Source organism: Haliotis cracherodii, unplaced genomic scaffold, assembly GCF_022045235.1.
Source record: "Haliotis cracherodii isolate W230 unplaced genomic scaffold, xgHalCrac1.p SCAF_9, whole genome shotgun sequence".
NCBI lineage: Eukaryota > Metazoa > Mollusca > Gastropoda > Lepetellida > Haliotidae > Haliotis > Haliotis cracherodii.
The window spans coordinates 1,701,593-1,719,260 of NW_027266343.1; the positions used below are offsets into that span (position 1 = coordinate 1,701,593).

At 41.5% G+C, this 17,668-nt stretch overlaps 1 protein-coding gene across 2 annotated transcripts in view; it reads left to right on the plus strand.

Moving 5' to 3' along the window:
- Window positions 1–108: 108 nt before the first annotated feature.
- Window positions 109–17,668, plus strand: part of LOC139452449 (cilia- and flagella-associated protein 43-like) — a 48,727-nt gene continuing 31,167 nt past the window's right edge. For both annotated transcript variants that reach the window (XM_071233934.1, XM_071233935.1), the window contains exons 1-11: window positions 109–218; window positions 2,559–2,809; window positions 3,407–3,500; window positions 5,628–5,795; window positions 7,642–7,897; window positions 9,308–9,431; window positions 11,314–11,396; window positions 12,776–12,907; window positions 13,323–13,439; window positions 14,340–14,420; window positions 14,975–15,123. In XM_071233934.1, the coding sequence (XP_071090035.1) occupies window positions 190–218; window positions 2,559–2,809; window positions 3,407–3,500; window positions 5,628–5,795; window positions 7,642–7,897; window positions 9,308–9,431; window positions 11,314–11,396; window positions 12,776–12,907; window positions 13,323–13,439; window positions 14,340–14,420; window positions 14,975–15,123 (1,484 nt within the window). In that variant the 5' untranslated portion in view covers window positions 109–189. The remainder of the gene's footprint in view (window positions 219–2,558; window positions 2,810–3,406; window positions 3,501–5,627; window positions 5,796–7,641; window positions 7,898–9,307; window positions 9,432–11,313; window positions 11,397–12,775; window positions 12,908–13,322; window positions 13,440–14,339; window positions 14,421–14,974; window positions 15,124–17,668) is intronic.

Here is a 17,668-nt window from a genome sequence, read left to right on the forward strand (position 1 = left end):
AGAAAGATAATCTTATTACGTTTTATCGACTAGTGGTTTCTCACATGACCTTTGCAACTTCCTTTCTCGCAGCCGATATCTCGCGAGAGGTCACAGCCTTGGCAACCACACACTCACAACATGGAGGCTTGAGCATCATTTGATGTCGTATGCATCTAAAATCTTAAACGGAGTCTGACATCTTGCATAATGGATCAGTTTGGAACCTTAGAACTCGCGTAAGTAATTATCCGAAACGAATAGGCAATCATACAAACAAGACATCTTGTTTGAAAAATGCCAGAAATTCGTTATTCAACGGAAAAATACAAAATGTAAACATTGGATTTGTGACGCTAGTTCTCCACACTGGGCCTGTCACAAAATAATACGGTTCATTTATTGGTTCTAGGTCGTACTTTGATCTGATAGTATGCATATGTTTATTGTATAATTCCAAAGTCAAAAAGTATTAATGACTTTGTGAACCATGCAATAGTTAAGTTCATAAAATGAATTGGCGACAAGCACCTGTGAGCAAGCATCACATTCTCCTGTTTACCAAATTGTAAAATATTATGACAGCGTTAGAATTTGGCACTAGTCCTAAAGTCCTTGTCAATGTGTCCAATAATTAAGGTATCATAAGGACTAGTAGAAATTGGCCAATGTTAAGGGTTTTTCTATATTTTATCATTATCATATAAGGACTAGTGTACTACAACTGTTTGTTTCTACCCCTGTATGATATGTATCCGTAAACATAACTGCTTTGCTTTCCATCCAAACCTTGTTTTCAGCCTTTTTAAATTGTTTTGAATCTTCAGTCAATGCAAAGGAATGTAACAGAAGAAAATATTTCCTTCAAGCAATGGCAAGACATACATAATGAAAATGTGACAGGTGGTTGTAGTACTTATCCTGCTAATTTCCAACACCCTGACTATTCAAATGACAATATCGATAGGAATTTAATATTTGCAGAAGTATTGTCAATAGTATGCATAACAATCAATAGTTTCAATAGATGTAATTGATTATAAATAAAACATGAATTATGCGAATTTGAAACCAGTCTGTGTGTTGGTTGGCAAGTATCATGACAACTTTGGGAGCACCTTTAGAATACAGTACCACTTCTCGTTAGGAGGATCTCTGCCGTAGGTCACATGTCTCAAAGACAAGCAACCAGTTTTTGTGAGAATCCGTCGGACGCGAACTCACGGCCTTCAGATTGTTAGCCGGACAGCTAACCGACAGAGCTACGTCCACACTGTGAAACTTAGTGCAAATTTACCTAGTCGTGCCTACGATGTTACGGAGCAGAAAGAGAAGGGTTGAATAGGTGACGGACACTTACGAAGGTTACGGGTAGGCCTGGTGTCTCGTGACTTTAGTCTATGAACATTTACGAATGATTGCAATCCCATTTGGCACAAACGTGCCATTCCATAATCTACAAGATACCGAGTGGTGAGGAATGAGCCGATATGGTGCGAACTGAAAACGGCTCCAGGCGTCAGACGTCGACTTCGCGAGAACGCATGAATGACGTGTTTTTTAATAATTTTTCGGGTGGATTTTGTAACAGAAAAGTGTGGTAGGGAACACTGTAAGAATGATGTGGATAATAGAAAGGAACGAGGGAGGCATGTGCATGGCTAGTGACAACACAACGGTGAGTTTGCTTTTGAATCAGTACTGAAAAAATGTAGCCGGTGAAAGTGGCTTATGTGAATGACGCAGGACAGTTTCCAGTAGCCAAGGTATTCGACACAAAACCATTTCATTCTTTTTACTCAACATTTTTGTGTGAAGAATATTAGGAGCCGCTATAGAATCTATAATAGCCACGAAACGGGGTGATCGTAAAGGGGTGATTGATCGTAAAGGGGATCCAAGGGCTAAGGATAGAGTTTGGTATAGCCTACCCTAACACTGGCGACATTTCGATGTGTTCAGCGCCAATATAATATCCCCAATAAACTGCATTCTTGTGCATAATAATGAAATTAATGAACCGAAAAAATAATATATGTAATATTTGTTCCCATTTATAACCATTTTAGCCACTTAAATTATGAGAAAAACGAAATAAAAAATAAATAAAAAATAAAAGTGCTTTCGTGAACTAGCGTTTGTTATAAAATGCACCACCGCAGGCTATATTTAGTAAAGAAATATTCAAAACTCTCAACACCGCTGGGCGTCTTCATTAACATTGCGTGTAGAGATGATAAATCACTGGGAGGAGCTTATGCACACTTGATGACCCCTGACGTCACAGGGCATTGTTTCACTGGTGTCACTGGCAACAAAATACCACAAATTACGTCATAGGGTATTGTCACGTGTTTGAAAAGTTTGTGGTACTGTATTCTAAAGGTAGGCCCAACTTTGGATTACAGTTACTTCCCCTTGGTTTGAGTCACACCAGGGAGGAAGATGGCCAACTTTAACATTGTCAACAACACTTTATATATTTCTATTACATATCAAGCCTTAAAGGTTTTAAGTAAGTACTATCACAATACTAGTGCAATAGTCACCCCTAATAATGAATGTGTCCTTCCTTCCAGCTGGAGTCAAGGATATGGAGGGTCTGAGGCTCATTTTATCGACCACGATGTCATCTGCTTCCAGTGTGGCAAAAGCATCAAATTTGTGTCTGAAAGTGGCATTGAAACCGTGTTTGCCTTCAAGGGCAATGGTCAGGGTCCCTTTACAGCTCACAAAATCAACAAGTATTTTGCAGTGGCAGAACAGTGTCTCAATCCCAAGATATATGTGTTTGTGTTTCCAACATTCAAAGAATTCAGTGTCCTGGAAGGTGAGTGAAGTTTACATCAATGCAAAAATCAACGATTGCTTCAAAGATTAGAGATATATCATATTTGTTGTATAATAACTGCTTTGCCTTCTCAGAGTTTGAAATTAGCATAAATCCGCTAGTCTGGAAGGACTAGTGACATTTCATTGTGGGATACTACTTTTACTATTAGTGAGATGGCAACTCTGTAGCAGATCCTTTTTGTGGACTAGTGCAAATAAAACTTAATTCCTAACCCGGCTTCTATGAAACATTGATGTTTTCATATTTCAACTATTTTTCTATAGCATTATTTATTAACTCATCATCCGTATCCATTATGTCTGTTCTGCTAATAATAGGGGCGGTGGGGTAGCCGAGTGGTTGAAGCGTTCGCTTGTCACACCGAAGACCCGGGTTCGATTCCCGACATGGGTACAATGTGTGAAGCCCATTTCTGGTGTCCCCCGCCATGATATTGCTAAAAGCGGCGTAAAACCATACTCACTCACTCACTCACTGTTCTGCTAATTAACAAGGTCAAAGTGAGAATTTCGGAGAGCTATAATATTACACGATTGTAATTCAGATATGTGCATCATAATCTTTTTATTTTAGGTGGAGCACAATTGGAATTTCAGCAGCTTGTGTTCTCAGCCAGTGAATTCCTTCTCAGCCTCTCAGGGTTGCCAGGTTATCAAATGACTCTCTGGTACGTTTTCTTACGTAGTTGTTCCTCATTACGATCCATTATATCTTTTCTTACAAAGGCACAGACAATTTTTTCGTTTTACACTTTTTGCAATGTGGACATTGTGTCCTATTTCTTTCTTTTCCCATGAGGAGAGGGTTGCCGCCGACTTTCCAAACAAGGATTTGTTGTGAAAATTAGTAGATTGGCCCTTAACACCAGGAATAAAATCACAATCATATATTATGTCGTGTTTCAATGTAAACAATCAGCGCAATTTGGAATAATATGATCTATATATGAATTTGTCTCTGCAACTGCTACTTTATACCCACTCAGTACCCCCTTTGTGTCTTAACTGCACAGTCCTTTTAGGGTTACACATAATTTTTGTCAAGTTGAAGAATCCATGACGTGGTGACAGCCTCCGTGGTCTAGTGGTCAAGCGTCCGCCCGGAGAGCAGAAGGTCAGGGGTTCGATCCCCGGCCGCATCCTACCAAAAGATGTTAAAAGATGTTACTTGTTGTAACCCTTTCTGGCGCTCAGCATTAAGGGGCTAAAACAAGGACTGGTCGGCTCGGAGTCAGTTTACAGTGTGTGAGTGGGGTATTCATGTTAAAACTGTGGCATGGTATCTCAGTGAGCTAGCACTATAAATTGGCATCAGTCCGGACTAGTACAAGGAGCCACACAAACACACACACGTACATGCACGTCGCTATGTAAGTGCAATCATCTTGGACGCAACGTTAAACCCCATTTCACCTCACCTCACCATGACGTGGTGAAGTCTCAACATTATCAACACACAATAATCTGAATCATTTGATGATGAAAAAATGGACAGTCCAACACCATCAACAATCTGTCTGCGTGAATTTGGAATGTTTTGAATTTAACTTATATTTACTGTGTGAGAATGAAAAATGGTTAATGCTAACAATGGACACATATCTTTCTCTGTATATGCTACCGACAATAAATAAGGGCACTGATGATGTGAATGTGGCTGTCCTTGGGGTGTACATTTACAATACCATGGCATTGCATCTGAATGCAACATCTAATCACAAGCAGATGTCACGTCATGTGTGAGCATGCAATGCACATGCACACAGAAGATAAAGTGTGTGCCTTTAGGGGAACTCACAATCACTAATGCAGTTGAGTCGAGCACATGCTTAAAACTGCCCCAGAGACAGTATCTTAATGAACAGACAAAATGGCGAATTGTGGGTTCGTCATCACTATCGCAAGTTGCCTGAATGATTGGCAAATCAAAAGAGTAATTTCTCAACTGTGGGACAAATACCGTCAAACGGTTGCTAAGAGACCGGGGCGTGCCAGGCCTAAAAATGCAACACCCAGACAAAGACGTCTCGTTACATTAAGTGCACTACAAAATAGATTCAAATCTGCTCTTGTTATCAATAGAGAATTTCGTAAAATAACAGGAAGGTGAATTTCAACATCTACCCAAGGGTGTGACCCTAACAGCTTTTCATAGGCAGCAAAGATTGGGTTTTGCTAGGTAACACAATGACAAGTTGAGGGCCAATGGCGCTACACCATATTTACAGATGAATCAAGGATTTGCCTCCGATTCAAAGATAGCAGAAAACATTGTTGGCGACATAGCTGCAAGCAGTATGCCAGGGCAACAATGCCGAACAAGGGTCGGTATGGGGGCGATAGTGTCATGGTACATGTGGGGCGGTATCACACATGATAGGCGAACTGATTTTGTGAATAGATATATGACTGGCCAGTGATATGATGACGAAATTTTGTGTCCTGTCATTTTTCCATTCGATAGAATTAATGACAGAAATTTTGAACTGCAAGATGACAATGCCAGGCCACATGATGCCCAGGTCAGCAGATATTATCCCCGACGAGAATGCATATGTACATTAGGCTGGCCGCAAAGTCCCTGAAAAGTCGCCAATAGAGCATCTGTGGAATGTTCTTGGGGGGCGGGGAGTGTACCCCAGATCTCTGCCAAAAGATAGTATCCTCCTTTTTCACTGATCACTCTAGATTGCAACAAATTCAGTTAAATTCTAAAGAATTGCTGTTGTAGTTTTAGGAATTCCTTTCAGAGGCAATAAAGTGTATTATATATATATTATTCCTGTTTCTCTCAGGAAATATGAGACGGGTATCAAGTTGGCTTCAGTTAAGATCGGGGCCACACCCCCAACAAGTATTTGCTTCAATCCTGCCAACTGGAGACAGGTCTGTGTGACCAAAGACAAGGAGATCACTGTCTGGCAGACGGAGCAGGCAGATGACAAATACATCTTGTTGCCACAGTAAGTACAGTTGTTTTTGAATTTTTATCAGAAACAATGCTATTGCCTTTATAAGAGTTATAACGTCTTTGTGATTCTTTTTCTTGATACGAGGGGCGTTCAATAAGTTTTACAACTTGGGCACTTGTGTTGACACACATAATATCAACTTGTGGCAGGTGTGACACTAGTCATAACATCAGGTTGACACATGCCATAACAAGTTCCAGACAACAATGAATTAGATGTGATGGCTTCATTCACCTAAGGGTGGTCACAATATTGGATTCTCTCAAACATGAACAACACGCTGTAATCATGTACCAGACATGCTCCGGTTCACAAGTCGAGAATTGCTTAGGCCGCCATACGTGAATGTTGATTTGAACAGTTAAATAACCCACCCTACAGCCCAGATTTAGCCCCCAGTGACTATTTCCTGTCCCAGCAAATGAAATCTGCCCTACGTTGAAGACGCTTCCAGGATGACGAGGACATAAAGGCTGCCACAGAGGCGTGGTTAGAGAGCCAATCTGTGGATTTCTATAAAAGTAGTATTAAAAGCTTGAAGGACAAATGGAATAAGTGTATTCGGGGGAAAGAAAATTATATTGAAACATAAAAGTGCAAAAGATATTCTGGGACTTGGTCTTATATTGGAGTTGCAAAACTTATTGAACGCCCCTCGTAGCCACTCCACTGTACCTCTGTCATCGATACATGTACAGGGATAGACTTTGCCATTAGTTTGAGACTTGTGAACCACTGAGCTGTGGACTTGTTGGATATGACTAATGGTGTCTACCCATGCGTGTATCCACTTCTTGAAAGATGTTAGCACTCCAGGGAGTCCAGCAAACACCCAATAATGAATTTTGAGGGTTCTTTAAAGTAATGAAATAGTGTACTGTACTGTAATATTTGATAAATTAATTACAGAACCTATATATTTCTTGTTGAGAATTTGGTACAATGAATATTATTGTGCATTCTTTGGAATGCAAGATATTTTTTTGGGGGGTCTATTTTATTTTAGTGCTTATGGGACGCATATATCTATGTCATTAAAATTGAAAAACAGTCTTTAGGACATTTTGGATGACAATTAGTCAATGCCCTAGAAAATCCACCGATCTGACACACTGACTTGAATAGGGCAAGCCTCTTCCAGAATGTACAATACTGATCAAAATCAAACCAACTACATTGTATATCTAATCATGTCATCATTATGACAACACTATCTCATATTAAAAACCTACAGCATATTTAACAATGTTCAAGTTATGGTAATGTTCCATTTGTTCATTAATGTTAAGTGACCAGAGTACAGATATGATATGACTGTATAGCCGCTGGATCCCCAATAATTTATAACAAGGGTCGTTTTACAGGAAATATGGGGGGCCTGTAAAGTAATGGAATGGGGAAGTGTAGTGTACTGTAGAATTTGAGACTTACTTTACTTACAGGACCTTTATGTTTCTTGTCAAGAATTTTGTGCAATGGATATTGTTGTGCTTCGTCATATAATGTATTTTGTCTGTGTTGATTCTATACAATTGTGGGGGCAGTCAGGTAGCCTACTGGTTAAAGCCTTTGCTCATCATGCTGAAGACTGGAATTAAATTCCCCACATGGGTACAATGTGTGAAGTCCAATTCTGGTGTTCCCCGCCGTATTATTGCTGGAGTGTTGCTAAAAGTGGCGTAAAACCTAACTCATTCGAATCAATCACTTTACAATTGTGCGTACATTTCTGGGTCCAAAAGTAACCAACCGGTTTTCAATAAAGAATTGCAGAATACTTAGTTTTTACCACGTTTCAGGCAGCAAAAGTTGACATGAATGAAATGTTTTCTTTCAGGCATGTCAAACTACCCCCCGAAGACCCCAACATGGCGGAAGATGAGAAGGAGAGGGATGTGTTGACCAGGGCGTCGACCAGGATGACCCAGTACACAGTGGACGTGCCCAAGGCGGCCATTGCTGGACTGGTAGGGGAGATGGCCGAGAGGTTGTCGGAGATTCAGGATGAGACCGTGAGGGTGGCGCCAGTGTCCCAGACTTGGACCCCCACAGGGGACATCTATGTGGGGTGTAAGGGTGGACAGCTCTTAAAGGTAGGTTATACAAATAGAAATAAATTGCTAGTGATTCCGTGCCATTTGATACCATGCAATATTGTTAAACTGACAAAAAATTAGGCAATGCCCACTAACAGCCTACTGCTTTCTGATTGGCCGATAATAGAATGGGTGGGGCTTGTGTTGCATTATTGTCCTGGATGATGTCACCGATTTCGTACTGTTGTCGACAGTTCTTTTTGTTTATGATTAAATAAGCAGTCTGTGAAGTTATTATTATCAACATATTTACTTATAAAAATTTACTTTAATATGTTTTCGCATACAGTGTATTGAGGAACTGCTGCATTATTATGTCAGGACAAAGAACTAAATACAATTGGTTCACACGATATGACATTTTGAAAATTGTGTACATGGATGATTATTTGTGTGGATGATTGTTTGTTTAGTTTAGCAGTGTGTAGTTTCCTATTGTGAGAGGAAGTGTTTTGTGTCTTATTTTGCTAAAAGCTGAAATAACATGAAAGAATGTAATACAGAGGAGCCCGAGAATTTATATTTTGTTAACCTTATAAAGTGTTTTGTTAAACATATGTATTTGACAGGGAAACAGCCAAGTATAACAGTAGTATGAATCCTGTCAATTATATAAGATATCGTTCCTCAGAAAAAGACATTGCAGTGACAGTGAACAACAAATGCTGCTGATTAACATGTTCACATTCAATTTCATCTAAGAAAGTATTAATTGTCATCCTCCCGAGGCAAGGGCGTTAAGTGACGATAAAAGTCCAGTTTCCACCCTTGCCGAACTAGGCTGAAATTTACATGCTCGATCATAGCGCCACCAGTGGCTATTACGAGTTATGTCCCTTCTATGTCCTTCCAACTGACCAATCAGATTCCACCTCTTCTAACACTTGCATTTACTTCTAACAGAAATGGTGGCGCCCCGTCAAGACGATCTGATCGATAATCAAGATGTATATTGTAATGAAAGGGGTCCTACCTCACATTGTGTATTATATCACTTGAGCACCTTGATTAAAAACATGAAAAGATGGCGGTACACATGCTTTGCAAATCCTACAGTCGATCGAAATATGCACATTGAAATCCATGTTGTTTGCGAACCGGATGTCTAGTTCATCACACGATTTTTATTGGACAATGCATAGACTCGTCAGTCCAGCCAAAAACGTAACTCCGAAATTCCGAAGTTCAGCAAGGATGGAAACTAAACTTTTATAGTCAGTTAACTTGCTTGCCTCTGGAAGATGATTAATTGTGGGTACTCAATGTGTTCTGGTGACATGATGGTAGCCATGTAAATCACGGATCACACATTGTCTGATGGTTGTATCACATGTTCAGCTATCTGCTCCCCTTCCTCAGAGTATTTGTGACAATTAACGAGATAATGTGACATTTCTTGGTGTCCAGATTGACGGTGAGCTGATGAAGGCAAGGGTGCTGTACTATCCCCCCCCTCTGGCGGAGACCCCCCAGTCCCGCGCCACCAGTGCAGGACACAGCAAGACCAGCATTGGAGACAGTCAGCCAATAGGTGAGGAGGCAATGTACATCCTCTGGGGTGATCAGTGTTAAAAGCTAGGGACTGTATCCATGGTCTAGTATCCATCAGTGCAGGATGCACCAAGACCAGCATTGGGGACAGTCAGCCAATAGGTGAGGAGGCAATGTACATCCTCTGGGGTGATCAGTGTTAAAAGCTAGGGACTGTATCCATGGTCTAGTATCCATCAGTGCAGGGTGCACCAAGACCAGCATTGGGGACAGTCAGCCTATAGGTGAGGAGGCAATGTACATCCTCTGGGGTGATCAGTGTTAAAAGCTAGGGACTGTATCCATGGTCTAGTATCCATCAGTTCAGAGGCCGGAGGGTGGTGCAGGGCTTCATTTAGCTATATAACACATGCACCATTGCAGCCTATTATAAAAAAATGCATGCTAATTTTTATGTCTACATGCAATGCATGTAAAAGAAATTCATTAATTTATATGACACTGGCAGCAGAACGGTCTATGTTTCAACTTTGATAAATTACTGGGACCAGGGTGCAACCTGGTTTTGTTTGGTGCAACTTGGTTTTCATGTCAGCAGGTAGCTGGTGCAAGTTAAATCAAGTTCATTAAATCGAGCCCCGTAGATTGATCACCAACTTCATCATACCAAAAGAGGGTACTTGTTGTTACCCTGACTGGCGCTCGGCATTAAGGGGATACAACAAGGACTGGCTCGGAGTCAGTTTAATGGATCTGAGTGGGTGTTCATGTTAAGCTGCGGCATGGTATCTTAGTGGGCTAGCACTATAAAACCAGCATTACTCCAGACTAGTGCAAGCAGCCATGTCGCTATGTAGGCGACTGGAGTTCATACCGGTATACCCCACTTCACCTTACAGCTAAGGCAGGATTCCTGTACTTGAATTTAAATGTTATTGCATTTTAATTAAGTGTTCACCTAGATATTTAGTTTTTAACATTAGTGTTATAGCAAGTACCCCTTGACTCATCCTCGATTATCTATTTTGTTATAGCAAATACCCCTTGACACATTCCCAAGGGGCGGTCGGGTAGCCTAATGGTTAAAGCGTTCGCTCGTCACGCCGAAGACCCGGGTTCGAATCCCGACATGGGTACAATGTGTGAAGCCCATTTCTGGTGTCCCCCGCCGTGATATTGCTGGAATATTGCTAAAAGCGGCGTAAAACCAAACTCACTCACTCACTCACTTGACACATTCCCCACCCTAGCTTCATTTTGAGGATGATGCTAAAAATAGCCATCCAATCCACTCCACGTGTCACTGAAATTCCATGATGACTTAGAGATAGGAAAGATTGAGGTTGAAACTTCCGAAGGGAATCAATTATGGTAAATATTTATTAGGGCTGGGATGATACACCAGCTGTACAATCCGATACGTATCATGATACATGCATGTGCAATTTTCTGTGGTGCGTGAGCCATCTTTTTCATAGACAGTATGGCTAAATACCTGGCACTCTGATGATTTACAGTTGGCAGTGTCAAGTATGGCACATTGGAAGAGAATATTTACCTTTTCACCACTAATTTTCTCTGCTAATTAGTGTTGAGTGTAGCAGTTATTACAGAAAACATTTAAAGTATGAATCAATATTTTGTTGTGTGCGACTGTGATCAATAATTGTATTGAGAAGTAAAAAATCACCATCCATCAATGCATCGGTGTATTGTCCCCCCACTAGTATTTATCAAATAAAAATGGAGACATAATACACTAAATAATCAAGAATGTCCTTGACTGGGAATCTGGGATTCCAACCCAAGTTCATGGGTGCCTGAAATGTCTAAGGGACACAACTCTGCACAGTGATTTGCAGCGCCTGAGATGACAGGCTCACCCATGACTGTTATGAACAAGACTGGTTTCCTTGTTCCAGCTGATGAGCTCAGTGCCATGGTCCTGGAAGGATCACTCAACTGCATTGCTTTACACAGGAAGGGACTCTATGCAGTAGGAACGGTAAGCGTTATTTTGTGACCGTTTAAAAATATGTAGTTCAAACAGTATTTTTTTTTAATTCTTAAAGTGGATTGACCAAAGTATGTTACTCACCATTGCTCAACTGTCAGAATTCTTTTTATTAAAATCATAAAATAAGATGAACAAATATACCTGTAAGCTATGGCTGGGACGAGACCAAATTTACTACCCAGCTACCCACCCCCCTATTACACTACCCTACCCAGATACCCGCTGTTGGTCTCAAGAGGTGGGTACAAAATGTTCAATGAGGAATATCGTGATGTGACAGGAAGAAATGTGAACATTAGGGACTTCTAGAGTAGCTATGTAGTTCTAGATCATTTTTGTCATTAAACAATATATCACATGACTAACCACGGGCACGGGTAATCCTGTGGGTACCCAGGTCCTGCTCAGTACCCACCCAACCCATGTACCCGAGTTACCCGTCCCAGCCCTACTGTAAACAGGTCCTGCCTGAAAATAAGATTTTATCTTGTCCGTTGTAAACAATGTAAACAGTTGCATTATCTTTAGATAAAAAGACCCTTGTCATAAATCTGCTATGACATGTTCGCACAGACACAGCAATTTGAATATAGCTCACTCTAAATGATGTGTCTCTGCATTGATATTCAACTAACTCTGACGGATGGTCTGATACTACTGATTAACACAGATGTTTGGAAGATGTCTTAAATGAAAGTGTGAAAATGGTCGCCAATTATTCCTGGGACTATCCCAATATTTTTAATAGGTAGTTTGCAAGCAAGGATGTGTGCAGTATATGATACTTTTACATTAGGCAGTGCCACCCTCACCCCTGCCAATATTTGGATTATGCCACTCATTTAGTTAGGTCACAAATCACAATAGTTGGTTGGTTGGTTGTTGTTTAACGCCGCACTCAGCAATATTCCAGCTATATGACAGCGGTCTGTAAATAATCGAGTCTGGACCAGACAATCCAGTGATGGACAACATGTGCATCGATCCACTCAATTGGGATATGATGACATGCATCAACCAAGTCAGCTAGCCTGACCACCCGATCATGTTAGTCGCCTTTTTACGACAAGCATAGTCGCCTTTTACAGCAAGCATGGGTTGCTGAAGACCTATTCTACCCCGGATCTTCACGGTTCAGGTCACAACGGAGGCAGTCTGCAACTAAATCCAGTATTCTGAAGCCTGAGTCTAGTAAAATTCTGTCAGCTCCAAATTATATCACTAAGATATAATGAGTCAATTAAGTTCTGGCTATAAACTTCAAGTTTTCAGACTGTGGGTCTCATTACTCTTGTGTGTGTGTGTGTGTGTTAATAATATCTGTTAAATGAATGGCTTGATGTCTAACATCTTCCGGTTGTGTACAGGATGGTGTTTTGAGGAGAATCGAGACAGGCGGAGATGAGTTCAAGGTGGCAGAGCAGTGCAATGTGGGAGCACCCATCTCGTCTCTGGCCTTCTCTCCCAACTTCAGCAGAATGGCCCTGTGCTCTCCCCTGGTAAGGTCACCTACAGAAGTTGCTATGCCCAGATTGTCCGTGGAGACAATGTTTGGACCATTATCCCAAGCAGGCAATATCTGATGTCAGACTGTAAAATTAAGAGAACAAAGAAAAAATCATTAAGTTTAATCATAAGTTGCCGCAAGCGATAAACATTACAAAATTAATATATACTACTCAAAGAAGTTTAAGAATTCCCGATTCTTTCCTACACATGTATTACTGGAGTGAATCTGTCATGGTGACGGATCAGGGTTATATGAAAGAAGTGGGTGTTCTTGACCTTCTTTGAGTAGTATATTATTATGAATATTTATTTATCATATATATTTAATATTACTTATATGTTATTTCTACTAGTGTGTCCAGGTTTGATCCACAAGGACATGTCTAAGTCATTATTACCTTCCAGGGAAGCATCCATCTGTATGATTCCGGCCTGCCGGAGAGCTTGTTTCTACTTCGAGATTTCCACCATGGGCAGATTATTGCTGTTTCTGCCATGGCAACAGGATCGGAAACATTTGTTGTAAGCATTGCTCTGTTGTTTTGATTCTTATAATTTCTGAAGCTCCGTCAGCGGCATTAGCATCCGGTCGAATTTCCGTCAGTGGCAAAAGCCGCAGCTGTAAGCTCTGTCAACGTCATTAGCGGCAGCTCTAAGCTCCATCAGCGGCAATAGCTGCAGCTCTAAGCTCCGTCAGCGGCATTAGCGGCAGCTCTTAGCTCCATCAGCTTCATTAGAGGTCCCTCAAAGGCCTCTCAAAGTTCTGTCAGTGGCAATGTCGACCGCTCAAAGCGCTGTCAGCGGATATGGATGCCGCTCAAAGCCCCTTCAATGGCATAAGCGACCGCTCAAATTTCTGTCAGCGGCAATGGAAACTTATCTTGTAAGCATTGCTCTGTTGTTTGGATTATTATAATTTCTGATTCACAATCAACACAGCAGGTTTTTCCTGATCAAAGATTTTATACCAGAGATTTGTGTATTATTTGAAGAGTTATCTATACCGATTGTATATAAAGTTATTAGTCTCTACAAGAAATCATAATCATGGACTCAATGAGGATTCAGGGTTAGAATAGTTTCAGAACAACCTCTACTTGTTGTAAGAGACGATCCAATGAATCGGGTGGTCAGATTTGTTGACTTGGTTGATAGCATGCCATCGTATACTGATCACATAATTGATCACTGGATTGTTGATTATTTACAGGCTGCCGTCATATTGCTAAGATATTGTGGAGTGTGGCATCAACCAACAAACATGATCATGAAAAAATGGTCTACTCTTTTGTTGGAACAATTGGTCTTTTCGCAATATGCATTGTATTTGGTAACAATTTCTGTTTCTTATTCTGAAACTGTTTGTATTAAGTTGTGGACGTTTGTTACAACATCTGATGACTGGCATTATCTGTGTTTAAGAGCGTCCGAGAAGATGGGGAAGTTCAAGTATGGAAAGTTGACAATGGAAAGCTCCTGTCTTCTGTCAACTTAGGAGCTCAGGTAACAGAACCATCAGTGTAATCACGTGTGGTTGTTGACAGGAAGTCCCACAAGTCTGGAATTCATTTGAAGCTCGTGACAGCGACGTATTTGTGATCATGAAAATAAGAGGAAGCACTATCGCGTAGCATACTCTGCAGTAGAGTATATAACGGTTCTAAATATACACTTGTTTTTCATTTAATGCATGTGTTTCTGTATGCAAGTTAATTGATCATAATTTGGAATATTTTGGGGGGGATTTTACACAAATAGGTTATGTGTAACTCTGGTGCCGTCCGTCCGTCACGTTTTGTTTCCTGAGCAGAACCCCAAAACCATGAGAGATATCCTAACCAAACTTGGCACATGGATAGATCTTGTGGTGAAGTGGTGCCTTTTGATAGTTTCGGATTTTTAAAAAGTTCATTTTCGAGTTTCCATGGCAACGACTTTGACTTAGACTGAAAATGGCAGTAGTGCTCCTTTCCTTCATGTTGGTGGGGGATATGAGTATTTTTTACAGTGCTTCATATTGTGTGCGTAACTGTATCCATATATATCTGTTGGTTCAGGCAACAGCCCTGGCCTGCAGTCCCCTGGCTCACATTGCCCTGGTGGGCACCTTGACGGGGCACATCTTCTGTGTGGACCTGGCGGACATAGGGAAACTGAGAGTGGTGCACAGGTTCCGGATGTATGGCGGCCCAGTCTCTCATCTACAGTGAGTTACTCTGCTTACATTCTCCTGCAAACAATAGAAGTAGAAGAAACTGCACCTCCTGGTGCAGAGTTGTGGCCCTTAGTTGATGCACAGATCGCCATTGTATAAAGGGATCTTAGTGCTAAGGTGATTGTATCTCCCAAACCTTAACATGGACGTACAACAGTGGTATCGCTAAGGTGATGGTATCTCCCATACCTTAACATGGACGTACAACAGTGGTATCGCTAAGGTGATCGTATCTCCCATACCTTAACATGGACGTACAACAGTGGTAGCGCTAAGGTGATCGTATCTCCCATACCTTAACATGGAAGTACACCAGTGGTATCGCTAAGGTGATCGTATCTCCCATACCTTAACATGGACGTACAACAGTGGTATCGCTAAGGTGATCGTATCTCCCATACCTTAACATGGACGTACAACAGTGGTATCGCTAAGGTGATCGTATCTCCCATACCTTAACATGGACGTACAACAGTGGTATCGCTAAGGTGATCGTATCTCCCATACCTTAACATGGACGTACAACAGTGGTATCGCTAAGGTGATCGTATCTCCCATACCTTAACATGGACGTACACCAGTGGTATTGCTAAGGTGATCATATCTCCCATACCTTAACATGGACATACACCAGTGGTATCGCTAAGGTGATCGTATCTCCCATACCTTAACATTGACGTACAACAGTGGTAGCGCTAAGGTGATCGTATCTCCCATACCTTAACATGGACGTACAACAGTGGTATCGCTAAGGTGATCGTATCTCCCATACCTTAACATGGACGCACAACAGTGGTAGCGCTAAGGTTGTTTTGTACAACGGCACCCTGGTTGTTTGTTTCTGTTGTGAATACGTCATCATGTATTTTGCCTCTCTCCTACTCTGAGTTCCTTGACTTCAACCTAGTCTCTATGCCACAGGCCAGCACGATGTGATGATTTGTCAAATCTTACCCAGTTTATTCAACAAGTTACATACGTTTTTCATCATTTTTTACTATACACAGTAAAAAAAGTGTTGCACCCCCTATACTTTTTCATGGAGGGGTGTTTTGAAAGGGTGTAAAGATAACCGAATTAATATTATAACCAGGATTTCGTGTATACCAACAAACCAGTGTATTGTCTATACAATGAACTTAAATGGGGTATTCCATGACCTTATGGCATGTAATAATCTCATGCTGAACTTTTACGAAAAATGAACGAACAACGAAGACGCATTAAGTATGGTGACATCTCAATAATTTTTAGTGACCAAATTCATCCAATAGGGTAAGAATGTCATATGGAGATTTGACGAACACAGTAAGTCAATATCGAGAACTTCCACCAAGCACTTGGATCACAGCTTGAAGTCTTCGTCTCATACCCCTCACCAGACGTTGGAATTGCTCCATGGGCAGCTGCTGCCACTCCTCGTGTAATGCTGCTTCATATTAACGCAAGTTCTGTGGAGGAGGGTCCCGACGATAAATCAGGCGTCCCACAATGTCCCATACATGTTCCAGAGGATTCAGATCTGGACTCATTGCTGGCCATGGAATCTGCGTCAGAGCATTGTTGTGGATAACCTGGGTCACAGCTCGTGAACGATGTGGTCTGGCATTGTCATCCATGAATATCGGTCTGGTGGCCAGTGGATGATTGTCAAAATGGGGCACCACAACTGGATTCAGCACCTCTTGGATGTAGCGCTCCCCTGTCAAGTTGCCTCGTATGGTCACTAAATCAAGCTTACAATCAAATGAGAAGCATCCCCAGACCATAACAGATCCACCTCCATATGGTACAGTTGGCATGATGTTTCTTGCAGTATAAGCTGTTCCAGGACGCCTCCATACTCTCACTCTGCCATCCACAACATGCAGAAGGAACCTGCTTTCGTCCGACCAGTGGACTCTTCTCCAGGACCTCAAGTTCCAGTTCTGTCTCAGTCTACACCAGGCTAGACGTAGTCGTTTGTGGTTGTCTGTGAGTTTAGGTCGCTTGATAACCCTTCTGGACTTCAACCCTGCAGCTTTAAGACGATTTCTCACGGTCTGGGTACTGAACTGTTGACGAGGAAGCCAAAGACGTTTCAAGGTTGTGCTTGTAGCAAATGGATGACGCCTTACCACCCTCAACAACGCTCTGTCATCTCTAACTGTGGTCTTACGTGGTCTGCCAGAGGGTCTGCGATTCCTTACATCATTAGTTTGTGCGTGTTTTCTGACCAAACGGCTTATTGTTGAGTAGTGATGTCCGGTTCTTCTGCCAATCTCCTTGAACGAAAGACCTGCTCCATGAAGGCCAATAATCTGCCACTTGACTGCTTCTGACAATCGTCTACCCGGCATTGTGGGTTACAATAAACTGGGCTGTCAGAGAACATCTTTTATAGGCGATGTTGAGCTTAAGAAGATACTGCAATCTGCAAATGTCATGCACCATGCAATTCACGTGCTGATTGCTACGTTTTGGTGATCATCTTCCCTCCGAAAACATTACACATTTCACATCAGATCCCCAAGGAATACCTACCATTAAAACCAGA